The 16,951-nt window shown below is 42.2% G+C and overlaps 1 protein-coding gene across 5 annotated transcripts in view; it reads right to left on the bottom strand.

The window, feature by feature from the left end:
- The window catches only part of ehbp1l1a (EH domain binding protein 1-like 1a), a 36,637-nt gene continuing 19,686 nt past the window's right edge, over positions 1–16,951 (bottom strand). The window contains exons 9-24 of one of the 5 annotated variants that reach the window (XM_068713657.1): positions 9,689–13,065; positions 9,552–9,606; positions 9,112–9,321; positions 8,254–8,802; positions 5,417–7,783; positions 5,123–5,216; positions 4,808–4,974; positions 4,664–4,712; positions 4,074–4,577; positions 3,923–3,974; positions 3,707–3,750; positions 3,493–3,604; positions 3,110–3,209; positions 2,846–2,919; positions 1,990–2,104; positions 1–1,852 (exon numbers count right to left, since the gene is read on the bottom strand). In XM_068713657.1, the coding sequence (XP_068569758.1) occupies positions 1,759–1,852; positions 1,990–2,104; positions 2,846–2,919; positions 3,110–3,209; positions 3,493–3,604; positions 3,707–3,750; positions 3,923–3,974; positions 4,074–4,577; positions 4,664–4,712; positions 4,808–4,974; positions 5,123–5,216; positions 5,417–7,783; positions 8,254–8,802; positions 9,112–9,321; positions 9,552–9,606; positions 9,689–13,065 (7,963 nt within the window). In that variant the 3' untranslated portion in view covers positions 1–1,758. Of the gene's footprint in view, positions 1,853–1,989; positions 2,105–2,845; positions 2,920–3,109; positions 3,210–3,492; positions 3,605–3,706; positions 3,751–3,922; positions 3,975–4,073; positions 4,578–4,663; positions 4,713–4,807; positions 4,975–5,122; positions 5,217–5,416; positions 7,784–8,253; positions 8,839–9,111; positions 9,322–9,551; positions 9,607–9,688; positions 13,066–16,951 lie in introns of all 5 variants that reach the window. The other 4 variants (XM_068713656.1, XM_068713658.1, XM_068713659.1 and 1 more) reach the window with 4 other exon arrangements.

Here is a 16,951-nt window from a genome sequence, read left to right on the forward strand (position 1 = left end):
TGCATTCAAATCTTTTATATTTTCCAAACTTTACAAATAGTGCAACAGTAACTAAATAAAAACAGCAATCCTTCTGACAGCTTGAGACTCATTCACACCAGTGGTGGTGAGCGCGGCTACAACCAACCAACGACCTCTAACTGAAGTAAAAACAAGGAGGACGCTTCCTTTAATTCACTCTGAGCTAATGTTAATATCACGGTCAAAATCGTCTGTAAAAGGTATTTTCAAAATAAAAGGCTGGAGTCGTTGAACGTGTTTAGACAACTTGAACCTCATCAGAACATTTTCTCGAACAAAAAGGTGAAATACAAAATCCTACATGTATAAATATTGCTATGTCAGAGCTGGTAAATGCTACTGTGCTGTGTGAACATTCTCTACACAGACGGGAGACGCATGCTGCATGCTACATGCTACGATGATGAGGGCCGTTAGCTTTGGTTCAAATATCTGCGTGGCTGCTTCTCCAGCTGACGACTCGAACAAATAGTAAAACTTTAAATCTACCCAATAAGTTATTTAAAATGGCTGCTTCCCTCGCCTTTTATCCCATCAAACAATATGACGTAAACATCTCAAACACAAGAACTCTGCTTCTCGTGTCCAAACAGCTTCTGTAACAGCAAACGTATCCAAACACGAGTCCAATGGAATCACTATGGAGAACAATGCAGCACATCCTCCAGTAAGGCAACTGTGGTGACTAACTGTTTTCACACAGCGGACTTTCCTCTGGGGCTGGACCCATATGTGTGGTTCTGTAACGTTAAAGGGACAGTCCACCCCCCAAAATCAAAGCTACACGTGTTTCCTCTTATCTGTAGTTCTGCTCATCAGTCGGGATGGTTCTGGTGCCGAGGGGGACGCCATGGACGTTCACGTCTCACTCTGCCTTCTGTGCAGTGATACGGTCGCCGGGGGGGGGGGGGTAGTTTGGTAGAAAGAAAATAGTTCCTACATCTAACTGCCAAGTGCCACCTGGTTCTTTTTGGAGAGAAGGCAGACTCACACCAAAACTATCTACATTGATAAATAGATTAAGGTGAGAAGAAATGTGTTTTTTAATTTTGGTGTTTGCTGTAAATCCTTTTTTTTTTTTTTTTAATCCTAAACCACAGTCATTCTTTAAGCTAAGTCTTTCTTTAAGCCTAAACTGAGACTTCTCAGCCTGTCATGACTAACAGTCACCAGGAAACACTGAATCCCTGTAACTATGGAGAGTGAATATGAACTATGCCACTAGACTTTGGTTATCAGCGGGTCTAATCCCAACACGCTCAGAACTACATCTCCTGTTTTTGGCATCTCACATCTGTATCAGACATCTCCAAGTCTCGTACACACTTTCAATCGATTCACAGTCTGTAACAACAGTCACTAAAAAAACAACAACACACACAGCACAGAAACAGCAAAAGTAAACAGTCCAAACGTGCAACCCTCTTCTGCTCGGTGGGTGCTGAACCTCCTGTAGGGTTTAGTTTAACGCATTGATTTGTGGGAAAACAACACTACAGCGCCACTTTCAATATTTTGATCTCCGGTCATAAAATGGAGCCAAAACGGCACATTTTAAGACATTGAAAAGGGAAAGCGAACCAAAAAACTTAAAAGTTGGAAATACATCCGCCTCATATTGGTTCAGAAGGACCCCCACTGCGTCTGAACGTCCTCTTCAGTCTGACAGCAGGTGAAAAGAGGACCGGACACGTCTTCACACCCTTCTTCCGTTTGGTGGCCGGAGAGTTCACAGAATCACTGCATCACGCACTTCTCTTTCTGCTGTTTGGCGTACTTCCTCCTCCGCTGCTCCAGGCCTCGCTCCAGACGCTCGTCCTCCTCCAGAGCCCTGAGGACAAGGGACAGACGGGGAGAGTCACGGGAGCTGCTGCATCATCATGTAAGTGTGTGTATGTGTGCACAGCTGGAGAGCCGGTCAAAGACTTTATTCGCCCTACAGAACAGCAGAGGAAGTGTGTGTCTCACCCTCTCTCTTTGGCGTCCATGTTGTGGACCAGTTCGTCCCTCTGGTTGACCAGTGACACCAGCTCCTGGAGCAGCAGCTGCTCTCTGTGTTTATGGGCCTGAGTCTTCTGCCCCTCTGCACCACAAAGACGGACAGGGAGACAAAGAATAGTGAGGAGGGTGGGATGACTTCACGCAAAAGGAAATCAAAGAGAGGAAATTCCTCGTTACTGACATCACAACTATGTATTGTGATTATGCATCCTCATCTTTGGGGGGATAATAATGTTACCGCTCTTAAAGATGGTCCAGATTGTTTGAAGTGGGGTTGCACGGGGGCAGCAGCAAAACCTGTTCTACACACCTAGAAGAATCTGTCTCAGTTTAAGTTCACGTTGTATGGAGAATTTATATTTAGAATATTAGTTTGTTTGTGTTATCGTGTGACTTTTGTGTTTTGAAGGGTTAGCTCGGATTTGCCACAAGTCACATGATAACACAGAGAAACTGACTGATGGAGGCAGTGACTGGTTTTGTCAAAGGAGTCTAGTGCCTTTGAAGAGAGCCTAGATAACGGCTTCAGTTCCCCGTCAGAGAGGGCTGTCTGACAGCAAGGTAAAGTATTCTAAATATAGTGTACTCTGACACTGATATTGATTTCTTTTAGGTGTTTAAAATACGTCCTCAGCAGTACATTACGTTGCTCCTAGTGCTGGTTCTCCAGTCTGTTTCTCCAATCTACTGTAGGTGATACTCTGACACTGGTACATCATAGAGAAGCACTACAGGCTACAGCCGGAGCGTTCGACCTCAGCGCTGGGTGTTGTGGACTGTGTTGTGATGTAGAAGCGGTGTGTGTTTAGCAGTAAAGTCTCACCTTCAATTGCCATCATGTCCCTCAGCTCTTTGTTTAACAGCTCAAATTTCCGTTCCAGGTCTTGTTCCTCCAGCCTGTCGATCACAAGAGATGCATGACAACATGTCCGACATCTGAGGAGAGTGGTCTCAAACTTCCCTACTTCTCTGCTTTATTTGCTTGCTATTTTCTCAAAGCTCGTAAGTGAGCGTTGAGCTCATTTCTTTTGTTAAACTATTGTATGTGTTTGAATGTTTCCAGCAGTGTGTGTCGTGGATGTCTTACAGTAGCTGCAGATGGTCCTGCCTCCTGATTAAAGCGTTCTTCTTGTTGACCAGCATGAACCATTCCTGGATCAACCTCTCCTCCTCCACCTTGTCACTGCCTGCAGGAGAAGATCACATTAGTATAACCTCCTTTGTTAGTCATAGTCCTTCTCTTTCTTTCCTACGATGGAATAATGGAGTTTCACAGTGACTGAATAATATCTATACCACAGCTGTTTAATTAGTGCCTTCACATTACAAATTATTCCTTGAAATGATGTTCTTCCCTAAGGTTAATCATTTGTACAAATTCTACTCTTGTTCCCTTTAAATATTACTGTCACCCAGAATTCCATGTGCTTTTCATTTATTGCGCACCCATCTGAAGTGGGAGGAACTTACCCGTTTCCAGGAGTTGTCTGAGTTTCCTCTCCACCACACCTGCTCTGTTATCAATATGACTTTGTTCCGATTCCAGGGCTTCTATCTGACTCCGCACATACTGGCTGGGGTCCTGGATACATTCATAAACGCACAAATAAACACAATTACCTACCAGACAGTTAAGAGTCACTTGTAGATATTCAACCCTGCAATGAAACAAATGGCGACTGACTTGGCCCTCTGGTCGTCCCTCCTCGACTTCAGCCTCTGTTCTCTCTGTGAGACAAACACAAATACCTCTTGTATGAATGAAGCCATGCTTAACAACTTTAGTTTCAGCAAAGGAAAAACATTCCAAAACACCATGTCCAAAAAAAGGTGTTTAACAGTTTTTTTTAAAAGGTGGATACATTCATATTTATGTTAACGCAGATATATGGAATCTAACCGGTGTCTGACTTCCTCCGAGTAATCACACTGTCTTCTTGGCCTGCAACAACCTGCAGACAAAAACAGTTCCTCATACATCACAGATAAGAGAAAAATGCAATGACGAGAATAAAAAGGCGATAAATGAATAAGGCAATTAGGAATCATACCACCGATATTTCTCCTTCTTCTAATGACCCACTCCTCCGCTGTGACCTACGCTTCTTGACCAGATCTGCGTCTTTGACGTGAGAGAAACCAGTCTTGGACAGGAAATGAGTCCTTGGGGGTGCCACTGGTAGCTGAGCCCCAGCAACCTGCAGCCGTTTGGTTCTGGGAGGAGGTACGACATCCCTGGTTTTAATGTCCGCCGACTCTGAGGTGCCCGCAGTCCCGTTGGTGTCTAGACTTATACCCTCCTCCTGCAGCCTCTGGGTACAGTAGCGAACGGTCGCCTCGGGGTCCTCTTGACCTTCCAGGTCCCCTGCTACTGCATAGCTTGACTCGCTGCTATCCCTCGCTATGTGGAGCACACTGAGCTGCTGGCCTGTGAAATGGGTGCGGATCTGGTTGAGGTAGGTCATGACAATGAGGCGGTCAGGCACTGCTAGCATGACCATGTCTGAAGGCTCCATCAGCCTGGAAATGCCAAGTTCGGCAAAGCCATCAAAGGCCTGCAATTTGTAAAAAAAATATAGATCAGATCAACCAACACTTGAAACAGTTATTATGCAATGTTGGTCTTTTATTTAACAATCACCTTCTTATTGTTGTGCTTGATGTCATACGGCTCCAGCATCTCAAAATTACTATAACCAAAAAGAGAGGACACATAAAACTAAGTTAAGAAAAATACAACACTCTTTCTCTCTTTAGGCCAACTTATTTTCAACAGCTTTCTTACATATTTTCTGGTTGGAAGTGATGTAAAATAGCACAAAAGGCAAGGCCGTTCCTCCAGGAGGTGCTGAAGTTGGTGATCTTCACTCCCTTGTGATCCTGCGTGACGTCCTGACACCAGTCCAGTAGAGACTGACTGGATGTCACTAAGCTGGGAGTGGGCGAAAAGCCCTAGAACACACACACAATGACAATATTGGGGAAGGATTGTAAATAAGTCAATGATAATTCTTCCCTCTGAGCGACATTTTGCACATTATTCTCAGTTATTTGATCAATTGTTAATAGATACATATTGATAGGTGCAGCTTTAACATACTTCCAGAGAGGCAGCCCCATCTGCAGGCCTTTTCTGAGGTGTTGTCGGTTCATTGGCTTGGTGGAGGCAAGCAACTTGCGACTTCTCCCTTTGCCTGGAGAAACACACAGAAACAAAGCAAAGTGAGAATTGAATTCCACAATTTCTTTGATAACACGTTTGTCTGGTTATTGATGATTTTGTAAACCATGTTGATGAGACCACACCATGTTAGATAATTAGGAAATGACAATTTCTATTGTGTAGAGAGTTAGTTGGTTGTAAGTATTCAATATGTTTACGGACTAATCTTACCTTTCTTCCTCTAAACAACCAGCATCTACATCTACAGACACAAAGCCAAAGTCCAACTCTTCGTCCCTCATTTCCTTCCTTGAGTTTATTTCCACTGGTTCACTGTCTTTATCATCCTCTACATGTAGCCAGTCATCCTGAGAAGATGCAACAGTGGAAGCAAGAGACCTATCAACCTCTTCTCCCAGGACCTTTTCAATGTCCGCTTGCTCAGACACACACTCTGCAGCCTTCTCTGAGTCATCTGTGGCAACAGGTTTTTCTGTAAAGGTCCAGCCTTCAATGATTTCATCCAGTCCTTTCTCAGTATCTTCTACAGCATTTACCTGAGGAAATTCTTCTTCTCCCATTGCTTCCAACACTTCCCGTTCCAACTCCGATGCCCCATCATCTTCTCCTTGGATTGTGACGAAACCCCCTTCAGAGATCACACTTGAATCCAGCGATGTTGAGCCTTCCTTAGTTTCCTTGCCAGTGGCAGATGTATCCTCTGGGTTTCTCTGAGAGAATTCCATTTCTAAAGGGAATACATTGTCTGCCGGTATTGTGCTGTCTGAATAAGTTGCACTGAGACGATTCTTGGCCCGTGGCAATGGAACTGGCAAGCTTGACTGTTCATTCTGTTGGACTGATTCATCACCAGTGGTGTCAGTTACTGTGTCTGGCAGGCAGGGAGGTGGTGAATCAGAGATTTTAGTGGCATCTGGGAACGAACCACTGAGACGTTTCTTAACTCTTGGTTTTGGTACAGGTAAGCTCGAAGCGCCTGGTGTCTTCTCTGAAATATGACCATCCTCTACTTGAGCCCTGCCCTCGATGATCAATCTACTTCTCCTCAACTTCACGTGAGTCACTACTTCTATGGATGAAGAAGGTTGATCACCCAAAGGTGATAATTCTTTAGTTGTTGAGGAAATGGATGAAGGACCATCTTGCTTTGCTGCCTGTCCCTCTTCTCCATGGGAAGGCTTGGATGTGCTCGCCATAGCTGCAACATCATCTGGGAGGGAGTCACTGAGACGTTTCCTCACACGTGGCCTTGGCATACGAAGAGATGTTTGTTTGTCTTTCTCTGCTTCTGCTATCTCTGATGATCTGTTGATGTCAATCGTATCAACAGATGTGTCTCCAATAATATTTGATTGCTTTATTTCTTCCCTAACAGTGTTTGTTATCTGGACTGGTTTTACAGACTCCTTGTCACTGCTGATTTTGCCAGATTTGCTTGAGGGCAATTTCTTGCCACGTTGTGGAAGACGTATCTTCTTGATGATTGAGAGAGAAGCAGTTTGCTCAACATGAAACATCTCTGGTTCAGGTGTTGGTGTGATGCTCTCAATTCCCTTTGTTTCTGAGGGAAGAATTACATGAGAAGAGGCCTGGACAGATGTATTAGTGTCTTTCTTAAGCCATTCTGAAGTATGAGAGGTTTGCTCTGTGTGCTTTGAGCAGACCAATTCTGTGTCTGTCTGTAGAGAGGCACTCCCAACAAAATCTGTTTCTTGAGAGTGTTGTTTGATTGTTTGGTCTTTTCTTCCTACTGGTTGTGAAGGGATCATTTCAGTGGCTGTTTGACCGGGTTTATCAATGCCCTGTAAAGGTTCAAGAGCATCTGAGACAACAGAGCTTTTCTTACATGGTTGAGGAGGAACAGGATCCATAGTTTTCAAAGCAGAGCTGATTTGGGCTTTCAAATCCTGTTGGTCATTAGTTTTTGGAACAAATGTCTCTCTAGTCACACTGTCTTTTCTCCTTAGAGGCTTGCAAGGGGCAGTTTTCTGTGGAGTTTCAGGTGGCAAACTACGATCTCTTCTTTTCACACGAGGAGGCGCAACAACATCCATGGATATTTTCACAGATTCAACTTCTCCTTTCTGTCTATAGTCACTTGTGTATGAAGATACTTGAGCACTAATACTTTCTTGAGCGTGACCATTCTGAGGTACACAAGGAACGCTACTAGCTCTTTTCTTTATCCGGCAAGATGGGGCAGTGGCAGGTTGTATCTCACCAGTAGCATCTTTCCTGAGAGATTGGATTGGAACAACCTCAGGGAGGAGATTGACTGACACAATAACAGATTTTTGTTTGCGGTCTGGGGTTAAACTATCCTTCCTTCTGAGTGGTCGTGATGGAATGGTGTCTTTTTCTTGACCAAACCTTTTCTGTTGAGGTTCTGGAACTATTCTCTTGGGCTTTCTGCCTCGGACAGCAATGCCAGCATGTGATCCATCTGGACTAATGTTCTGAATATATGAGGGTTTGTCCATGAGTTTCTCTCCGTGAACATTGGAATCTATAAGTGACTGATTTGATGTAGGCTGCAGGGAAGTGGCAGAAATTCCTTCCGTGTTTGTTTGTTGGGGGCTTAAGGAAGAGAAAGGACAAGCTTCAGAATTTGCTGTTTTTTGCCATATAGTTGTACCATGCACCTTATCTCCAACCAATTAATATGCTCAACTGAATGAGACAGTCAGCAAATCATATGACAAATTGTAAAACAAAACTGACTGTCATTTTCAATATTCTGCTTTACTTGTGTACATGCACACTATCATTGAAACAACACAGCAGCATATAAAGCACATACTTCATAGACAAAGTCGCCCTAAGTCTACAAGACTTAAAAGACGCCACTAAAAAAGTTAACATTACCCATTCCATATAACAATGCCAATCTTTACGGCCATCACAAATAGTTGACCATCACAATTTCCTGAGTAGCAAGCGCTCATAAGCAGAACAAGAGACAATGTTATCACCAAAAACGTAGAACATATACACTATCACACCGTGCAACCAAACACTTTACTGGGTCATTGTCCCCCAACACTCACCCTTTATCCAGCTGTGATGAAGTTGACTCTGTTTTAACCTCATCCTGTTCTGTCTCAGTCTGTTGCCTTGCTAACAAGCTTTCAATGTACACTGTACGATGTGAGTCCTGCCCTGTGTTAGATATTTCCTTTGTATGCCATTGATCAAGAAAGGCCTCTTGTTCCTCTACTTGTTCACTATCCTCCTTTGAAATTTCAGTGATATCTGACTCAGTCAGTGGTGGCCATTTCTTTATGCTTGCACAAACCAAAAAGCTGTCATCACTGTCAGTAGTTGGTGATGGAGACGCTGATCGATCACTTTCCAAGTCCAACATGTAAGGCTCAGCACTTGCTGGATTGTCAATGTTATGTTTGGTATGAATGTCTTCAAGCTGGCCCTCTATCTTCTGTATGGAAGTAGTGTTGCCAGCGAAATGTGTTGAAAACTCATCTGAAGGGGTCAGTGTCTTGTCTTTCAGATCCATAGAAGAGGCAGCCCTGGGTTGGTGCTCCACTTCAGCTAAAGTAGAGCTAGACGGCCCCAAAATGGAAGCTACTGTTTCATAACTGTGAGACATGGATACTGGAGTGAGTGAATGAAACCTGGAACCATGCAAAAACAATGGTTTTAATAAACATGTAACTAATTGTAGAAACCAGTGAGTACTGGAGAAAGTAAAATAAATTCCCATGCAAATGCTGTAGTTATTTTCTTTACCCCAAACTTTGAAATGTCAAAATCTAAATAGAAAAATAGAATGAGCATGATGTATGATAAAGTGGAATGTGAAATATCTCCATTTAGGGTTACCAATAATTGATGCACACTATGACGCATGCTTCACACTATTAGTTTCAGGCCAGTCTTACACTTACCCTTTGTGGAAAACACCAACAATAGCCTTAACTAATCCTGACGCCTCTTCCTCTTTTATTGACAAAGAGGACTTTGCTTGTTTTTCTGTAATCGTTCCCTCTGCCTCCAATACTTCCCAACCCAAGACTCCCACTGGCTCTGATGTGTCCAATGGTTCCTTCCCTTTTGTCTGGGCTACCTCTGCTACTGTCCTCTCTACTTGTGATTTGCTGAGGACCCAGAAACAACAACTTACAGTGTGATCCACAGAACTCGGGCAGCAGCACGATCAAAAATCTAATGAATTACAGCATTCACAGAGATACTGAAGTTTACCATGCACTGTATTGTCAAGTTAGAAAAACTACTGTATATATGTCAAAACAGTCCATGTTAGGCAAGCACTAGACTGACCCCTTTCACAGCAAACAATGCAAGAGCACTGGACTCTTTTACTTACCCGTTATCTACACAAAGGTCTATGTTTTGCTTTGCACCGCCTTTGAATTTCTCGTCTGTCATAAAAGCAAACATAGTAAAATACACAAAAAGAAACAAGATATAGAAAGGTACTTTTTCACACTGTGAATGGCTCACCATATGCAAGTGCTGTGCTGGGGAAGCTAAGAGATGTGGAAGGAACACCAGGCATTCTTGGGTCTTTGTGATATGACTGAGTAGACTGTGCATTAGGCAATTGTTGTGGTGTATGCTTCCCAGTAGAACAGTGGACTTGAATGATCACAGTTTCTTTCTCTGCTGAATTCAATTGTGAAATGCTAGGGAGCCCAGGGATTTGAGTTAAATGTGGACATGATGGAGCCATTGCTACCATGTACTTCATTTCTTCTTGGTCATGTTTGGCTGGGAATTTTGCAATGACACAAATCTTCTCATTCTGCAACTTCTCAAACAAGGACTCGCTGTGTGTTGTCCTAATTTGTATATTTATACATTGAGAGCTAAGCATCCTTGCTGATGGGAAACCTGGGATGCATGAAACACATGGAGCAGATGTGTATAAGCTGACCATATTTGGTGGTCTGTTTACAACTTGAGCAGAAGGAAAACCGTGTACTCTGGCTTCTTTTGGGCAGGATGTCACTAATGTCACCATGCTTTTCATGCTGTAGCAAGATAGCTGGTCCTGTTCAGTAAGTGGCAAAATCATTTCTGCCCTTTTCTCGTGAGACTTTAGCAAAATTGGTTTTGTTTCATTTAGCCACCCTGTGTTTGGGATTGTAGTCATGGATGCAAATCCTTTGAGACTTGAAGCACTGGAACAGCATGGTACAAAACGTATCATATTGGGTTCAATCTTGGATTTGGTTCGAGGTGCAGAGGGGAACCCAGGGATTCTAGATGCTTCTGGACAAGATGGCACTAAGGCCAACATTGTCTTTGCAGATTCTCTGTCTTCATTTGGACTGTGCATTATGAATACTGTCTCCTTTGATGGTTTATTACACAAAGTGTGTGGATCAAAAAGCCATTGCAATTTTGAGGCCCCTTCAAAGGATGTAAATCCAGGGAGATTGGATACTTTGGAGCAAACAGGTACAAGACTCAGCATATTGTATTTGGGAACAGATGGGAAGCCTGGAATCTTTGATGCTCCTGGGCAAGAAGGAACCAAAGCCAGCATGTTGTTTGGTTTGTCTATGTTAATTGGTGAGCTGTTTATCCTAAACGGAAGGTTCTTTTGTGGTCTGTGCATCAATGAACCCAGTTCAGCACACCATCCCACTTCCTTGTGCCCTTCGACTGATGGAAATCCAGGTATGATAGAAACTAAGGGGCACAAAGGAAGGAGGTTGACTACATTTAGGCCATAATACACCATTTTGGGGTTTGGAATAGATGGGAAACCAGGGATTCTTGTCACTTTAGGACAGGATGGTACACAGGAAACCATAGTCTTCATAATCTTTTTGTTGTTATTTGATGTGTCAAATATGACCCTCTTCTTTGGTAGGCTCTTCAGTAATGACCCCTTTTCTGTTACCAATCCTACACTTATATCCCCATCAACTAATGGGAATCCAGGAATTTTGGAAACTTGCGAGCACAATGGTAAAAGGCTGATCATATTTGGTGCACTATTAATGTTTTTGAAATTTGGATGAGAAGGAAATCCTGGCGTCCTTGCCTCTTTTGGACAGGATGGTACAAGAGAAACCATTGCTTTCATTGCTCTCTTATCTCCATCACATCTGTCTATCGATGACACCAGCTTTTCTTTTAATCTTGGTTCAAATAGTGGTTTCCTGCTCACTGTCCATTCTTTTGAAGAATTAGATGATGGAAATCCTGGTATTTGTGACACTTTTGAGCATGTGCTTGAAAGACTGACCATATTTGTCATGTCAACAGTATTTATTCTGGGTTTTGGGACAGAGGGAAAACCAGAGATGAGTGATTGTCTTGGGCAACTTTGTGCAAGAGACACAACTCCTTTCATGTCTTTATCCATTTTATCGCTGTCCAGTAGTAATATAGACTTCTTTTTCATTTGCTTCTCCCATAACGGCTGATGAAAAGTGTTCCAGTTTTTGCTGTCATCTTTCTGCATTGAAGGTAAACCAGGAATACTTGATGCAGCCGGGCAAGATGGAAGGAGATTGACCCTACTAAAACCATTATAGATTACTGTAGGTTCCAGCGCAGATGGAAATCCAGGAATACAAGCTTCTTTTGGACATGTTGGGGCTAAAGCTGACATGGATCTCATGTCATCATTCATGTCATCGTTGTGAGGTCTCTCTTCAATCACAACTATGTATTGTTTTGTCTGTGTTACCCCTAAGGGCTTGTAATCTGTAGCCCAGCTTTTGCTCAACGGTTCCATTAATGATGGAACACCTTCAATACAAGAGGTTTTGGGGCAAGATCTTACAAGGCTCATCATATCTGATCCATGATGTGCTAAAGCAAGTTGTGTAATTGATGGGATGCCTGGTATGCAAAGATGTCTTGAGCAAGTTGGTACCAAAGCTCCCAGTTCATTCTTCTCTTTTGGTGATGCTGTCATTACAACAAGTTCAGTTTTCATTTTGTTTTCCAAAAGTGGAGCCTGCTGAGATACCCATGATCTGTTGCTGGCTTCATCGATAGATGGTGCATCAGGTATACTGGATACACTTGGACAACTGGGATAAATATCCACCATATTTGGCCCATAAAAAACTAAACTGTATTGTGGTGCAGAAGGAAAACCTGGATTTATAGCCTTTCTGGGGCAAGAGGGTACCAGTAAAGCCATTTGGTTCTTGTTCTGTTCATCATCCTTTAATGCATATGGCGGTAATATCTCCTTAATTTTTGATTGTTTCTCCCAAATTGGCTTTTGATCTATAAGCCAGTGTTTTTCTTTAGTGGGTAATCTGGATGGCATGCCAGCAATACTTGTCACACTAGGACAGACAACCAAGGAAGTGGACTGTTTGTATTCCATTTCAGGCTTCACATAGTATGGCACATATTGTGCAGGAGGGTGGGAAGACATTTTATCCACAATGTCATTATCCTCTGATGGCGTATCCCAAGCAGACTTGCTGTCCAGTAGGCATTCATCTGTTTGTTTAGCAGTAGCAGTGAATTCAAATATATCGCTAACTGTTGGGTGTATTGGCAATTGATCTGCAATCCCAGCTTCTGTATATGTCTTCATTTCATCACCAGTGTTTAACATCATGGAAGAGAGACTGACCCTTTCTTTTGTCATTTCCATTTCTTCTTCTGATGAGTTTTTAGTTGCCTCTGTAGTCACCTTTGGTAGCTCTTCCCATAATATGGTCTGGTCTGTCTGACATTTTACTGTAGGTGCCTTTGGTAGTTCCTCCCATACTATGGTCCTGTTTGTGGGATGTTTTTGTAACCGCTGCTCAGCATTATTTATTTGGGTTTGGGATGGGAGTTGTGCTGCACCAGCAACAACAGGGCATGATGGCTGTAGCGAAACCATGTTTTCATGTCTAAAGAGAAGGTAAATTAAAGTATGTTAAAGTCAAAGTTTACTATTGAAAGACGCCATGTGAAATTAATAATGTGTAAGAGCCTTCCCACAAGCTACATTGTAATTCTACATATTTTCATGACAATAGAATGCAAGCCTGGTACAGTGTACCTCAATCAATTGGTGAGAAAGTAAACAGTGCTTGACAGTATAATTACAACAAATTTACATATAGCAATGTTGGAAATAAAACTCTATATCACTACTCATTATCATTCTTATGATAGGTATTTTACACTAATGCATGCAATGTCAACAAATGCTATTCACTCCAAACAGCCTGTATTAATAAACAACCCTCCACAAGAGTTGAAAAGCTACAAGCAAACAAAACAACACAGCAGGTTGATTCCACAACTACAACTATAACAGCCAGTGCAGTAAAGCCAGCGTTATTTCTGAATGAAAAATTATTTCAAAATATTTCATATAATATCAAGAGTTGTAAAATATAAAAAACAAAGTGCTTGAAAGTAAACGTTGAACTGGATCTTTCCATGGAAATATTTTTGGATTTCTGTAAATCAAGAATTTCACCCACACAGAACTCGTCTCCAACAAACAAATATTTCTTTAATAATTCATCCTTCTGTTGTCTCTCTTCTTAGCCTCAATGTGTCTTTGTTGGTTTTTATGTTTTATATATTTATTGATGGTTTTCCAAACTGACTTGCACTTGTATTCTGCTGCTGTTTTGTTATAAATTTGGTCTCTATAGCGAACCATTTTGCTCACAAGCACTAAAGCGACAATACTACTATGAACGGCAAGAAATGACGCCTACCTCAAGAGGACATTATAAATGAAAACCATGCAACACACATCACTACTCTGAGATCAATCTGACAAGAGCAGAGGCTAATTATTAGCCTCTCTCATACTTACCCACTCTTAGAGTATCTAATGCACCCTTCATCCATAGTGTCATAAATGGTTAGTAATGACGTCTATTAACTCGACTGACAAAGCTTTATCTGACTCTCTATGGGCATGGAACCATGACTCCACAGTCACTACAAAAGTCTCTGCTTCTTTGCCCTTTTTCTTACATTGATATCTTAGTTTCTTGAATATCTTTTTGACCCCAGGGGCTGACACAATGACAAGTGACAAGAAAGAAAAACTGAACCACAACATACAGTAACTCAAAGCTAAACAAAGTATGACACACAAGGAATGCAGATTTTGCAGTCAGATGGTGCTGAGATAAAGCAAATGCATTATTATGGAAATGCATCACCTCATTGCATCACCGTGCAAACCAAGGCAACCCACCTCTTCCTAACACTCAAGAATAGTGGCATGTCAGGAATGGAGTGCCACATTCTGCAATGCAAGTTTCTGAAAACAGAATCGAAAAGCAGATGTTTAAAAACCTACACTGCTGACATCACAAAGAGAACTCCAACTCCAACTCCAACTCACCCTTTTTCTAGAACAGCTTTTTCTTCAGCCTCAAACGGTATCGAAAAGCCCTGTTCATCTTTATACCTCTCCAAAGCTGAGCACACATCGGATTTAGTTTTCTCTGTGTCAAATCTGATTGGACTGGCCTCATCCCATAACATCTTAATCCCATTAACTCTGGAGGATGGCTGGTCCACAGAATTTGATGATGGTAAGTCTTTGACAATGGCCACGATGGGACAGGTTGATGACTCTATTGGCATTCTTTGTTGTACATCCTCTGGTACATCTTGGCTGGGGAATACAAACAGTTTGGATCCCTCTCTGACAGAAACCTTACAAAAGTAATGTTCTTCCAGTGACAGCTGTTCTTTCGTAAGGTTTTCGCTTTCATTTTCAATTATCGTTGTTCCTGGCCACCCCTGTTCTGAATGGTGCACAAGCGTGGATGGTACCCCAAGAACAGAGGCTTTCTTTGGGCAAGATGGCACAATATTTACCATATTCGGAAACCGGTTTATGTCAGGCATTGGAACTGTTGGGAAGCAAGAACTGAGAGCAATGTTTGGACAAGAAGTTTCAAGAGAGAGACTTGCCATTATTATATCTTTGTGAGGAGAACTATACTTTGTGTAAAATGAACTGCAGTCTTGCGTCTTTACCATCACCACTGGCCAGCCCCCTACTTTAGAATCAGAAATAACTGACACTCTTGAGGGGAAACCAATGATACTTGACCGTTGTGGGCAACATGGTAGCAACTTTGCCATGTCTGGATGTTTTTCCACAATGGTATCAACAGCCTGGGATTGTGGAGCAGATGGAAATCCAGGGTTCAGGGCTCGTCGAGGACATGATGGAAGCATACTCAGCATTCTTTCTTTGTCCCTATATGATGTATCCTTAACTGAAAAATCTTGGTGGACAACTCCATACCTTCTATTAAATGAGCTTTTCCAAACTACATCCTTGTCCACATACCAGCCATCGGAATCTTTTGCTATATTCTTTGCAGGTAGGCCTGGAATTTTACTGTGTTTTGGGAAAGTGGCTACAGTTTTTAACATGCTTTGAGGCTCTCTCATCACAGCTTCCACTGGTCTCTCTCCTGCCTTTGAGGGAATTCCAGGAATAAATGAGTGTTTTGGAGAGGGTGGCAACATTGATACCATAATCTTAACCACTGCCTTTTCTGTAAAATACATTTTATGATCATGTATTATCGACAGTCTCCCTGGGTTTCTTAATGGCCTTTCCCATACTGGCCTTTTATACACATTCCATTCTGCCTCGTCGGAATAACTGTAGTATCTAGAGGGTATTCCACATACGCTGGAATGTCTTGGACATGTAGGCAACAGATTGATCATACTTGGTATATCTGCTAACACCTGACATGGCACAGATGGAAAGCCTGGTAAACAGGCTGTCTGTGGGCAAGATGGCAATATCGATACCATATTTAGGATCATATCACAATCAGAATAGAACACATTAACATCCAGTAAATGTAATTTAACTGCCGACTTCTCCCTAGGAAGTAGCAGTGACTTACTTTCCATTAGCCACTCTGATTGTTTGCCGGCGTCTTTTCGTGGCATTCCAGGAACTCTAGATTCCTTTGTACAACTTGGCAATAAATTCACCATAGTTGGGCCATCTGTTAATGTCAGTGTCAGAGCAGATGGAAACCCAGGGACACTAACATTCTTAGGACAAGAGGGTAAAATTAAACTCATACTTTCAGCAGTGTTTCTATCAAAACACAAAACTGTATTTAGAATCTGTACTTCCTTTTTGATAAATGGACTGTCCCAATGTAAAATTTTAGAAGCAAACCATTCATTGCAGCTAGATAAAGTGAGTTTCTGTCCAGTCTTTGAAGGCCAACCAGGGACTCTACTGTGTATGGGACATGAAGGCATTATATTAACCATGCTGGATTCTTGTGGAGCAGAGGGTAAGCCAAAAACATTGGCTTTGTTTGGGCAACTTCTCAGCATATCAACCATATCGTTAGGGATATCTGTGTCTTTCAGTATCCACTGAACAAGGTGAACTTGTGTTTTCTTCTCTGGTCTCTTGATGATCAACCGCCTCAAGGCATGCCAATCTTTGTTGTCTGAAATGTTTTGATTTTGAGACAGCATTCCAGGAGTTTGGGTCTGTTTAGGGCATATAGGTACAATACTGACAATATTTGAAAACAGCTTCTGGGGTCCTTTGGGCATACCTACGAGGCAGGTTCTCACAGGGTATGAAGGAAACACTGCCACGGCACTTAATATTTCTCTTTTGTCTAGATCCTGACTTGCACCTGGGTAATTGTCAGGAATAAAGACTTCCCCTTTACTTAAGGGATTCTCTATCAAAATTTGCCTGGTTATATCCAAACCCTCACCTTGAGCACCAACTGGCTCCTTAGAGATTAAACCAAT

The sequence above is a fragment of the Cebidichthys violaceus genome, unplaced genomic scaffold (genome assembly GCF_023349555.1).
Source record: "Cebidichthys violaceus isolate CVI_PGR_0920_01 unplaced genomic scaffold, fCebVio1.0.p SCAF_19, whole genome shotgun sequence".
In the NCBI taxonomy this organism is placed as follows: Eukaryota; Metazoa; Chordata; class Actinopteri; order Perciformes; family Stichaeidae; genus Cebidichthys; species Cebidichthys violaceus.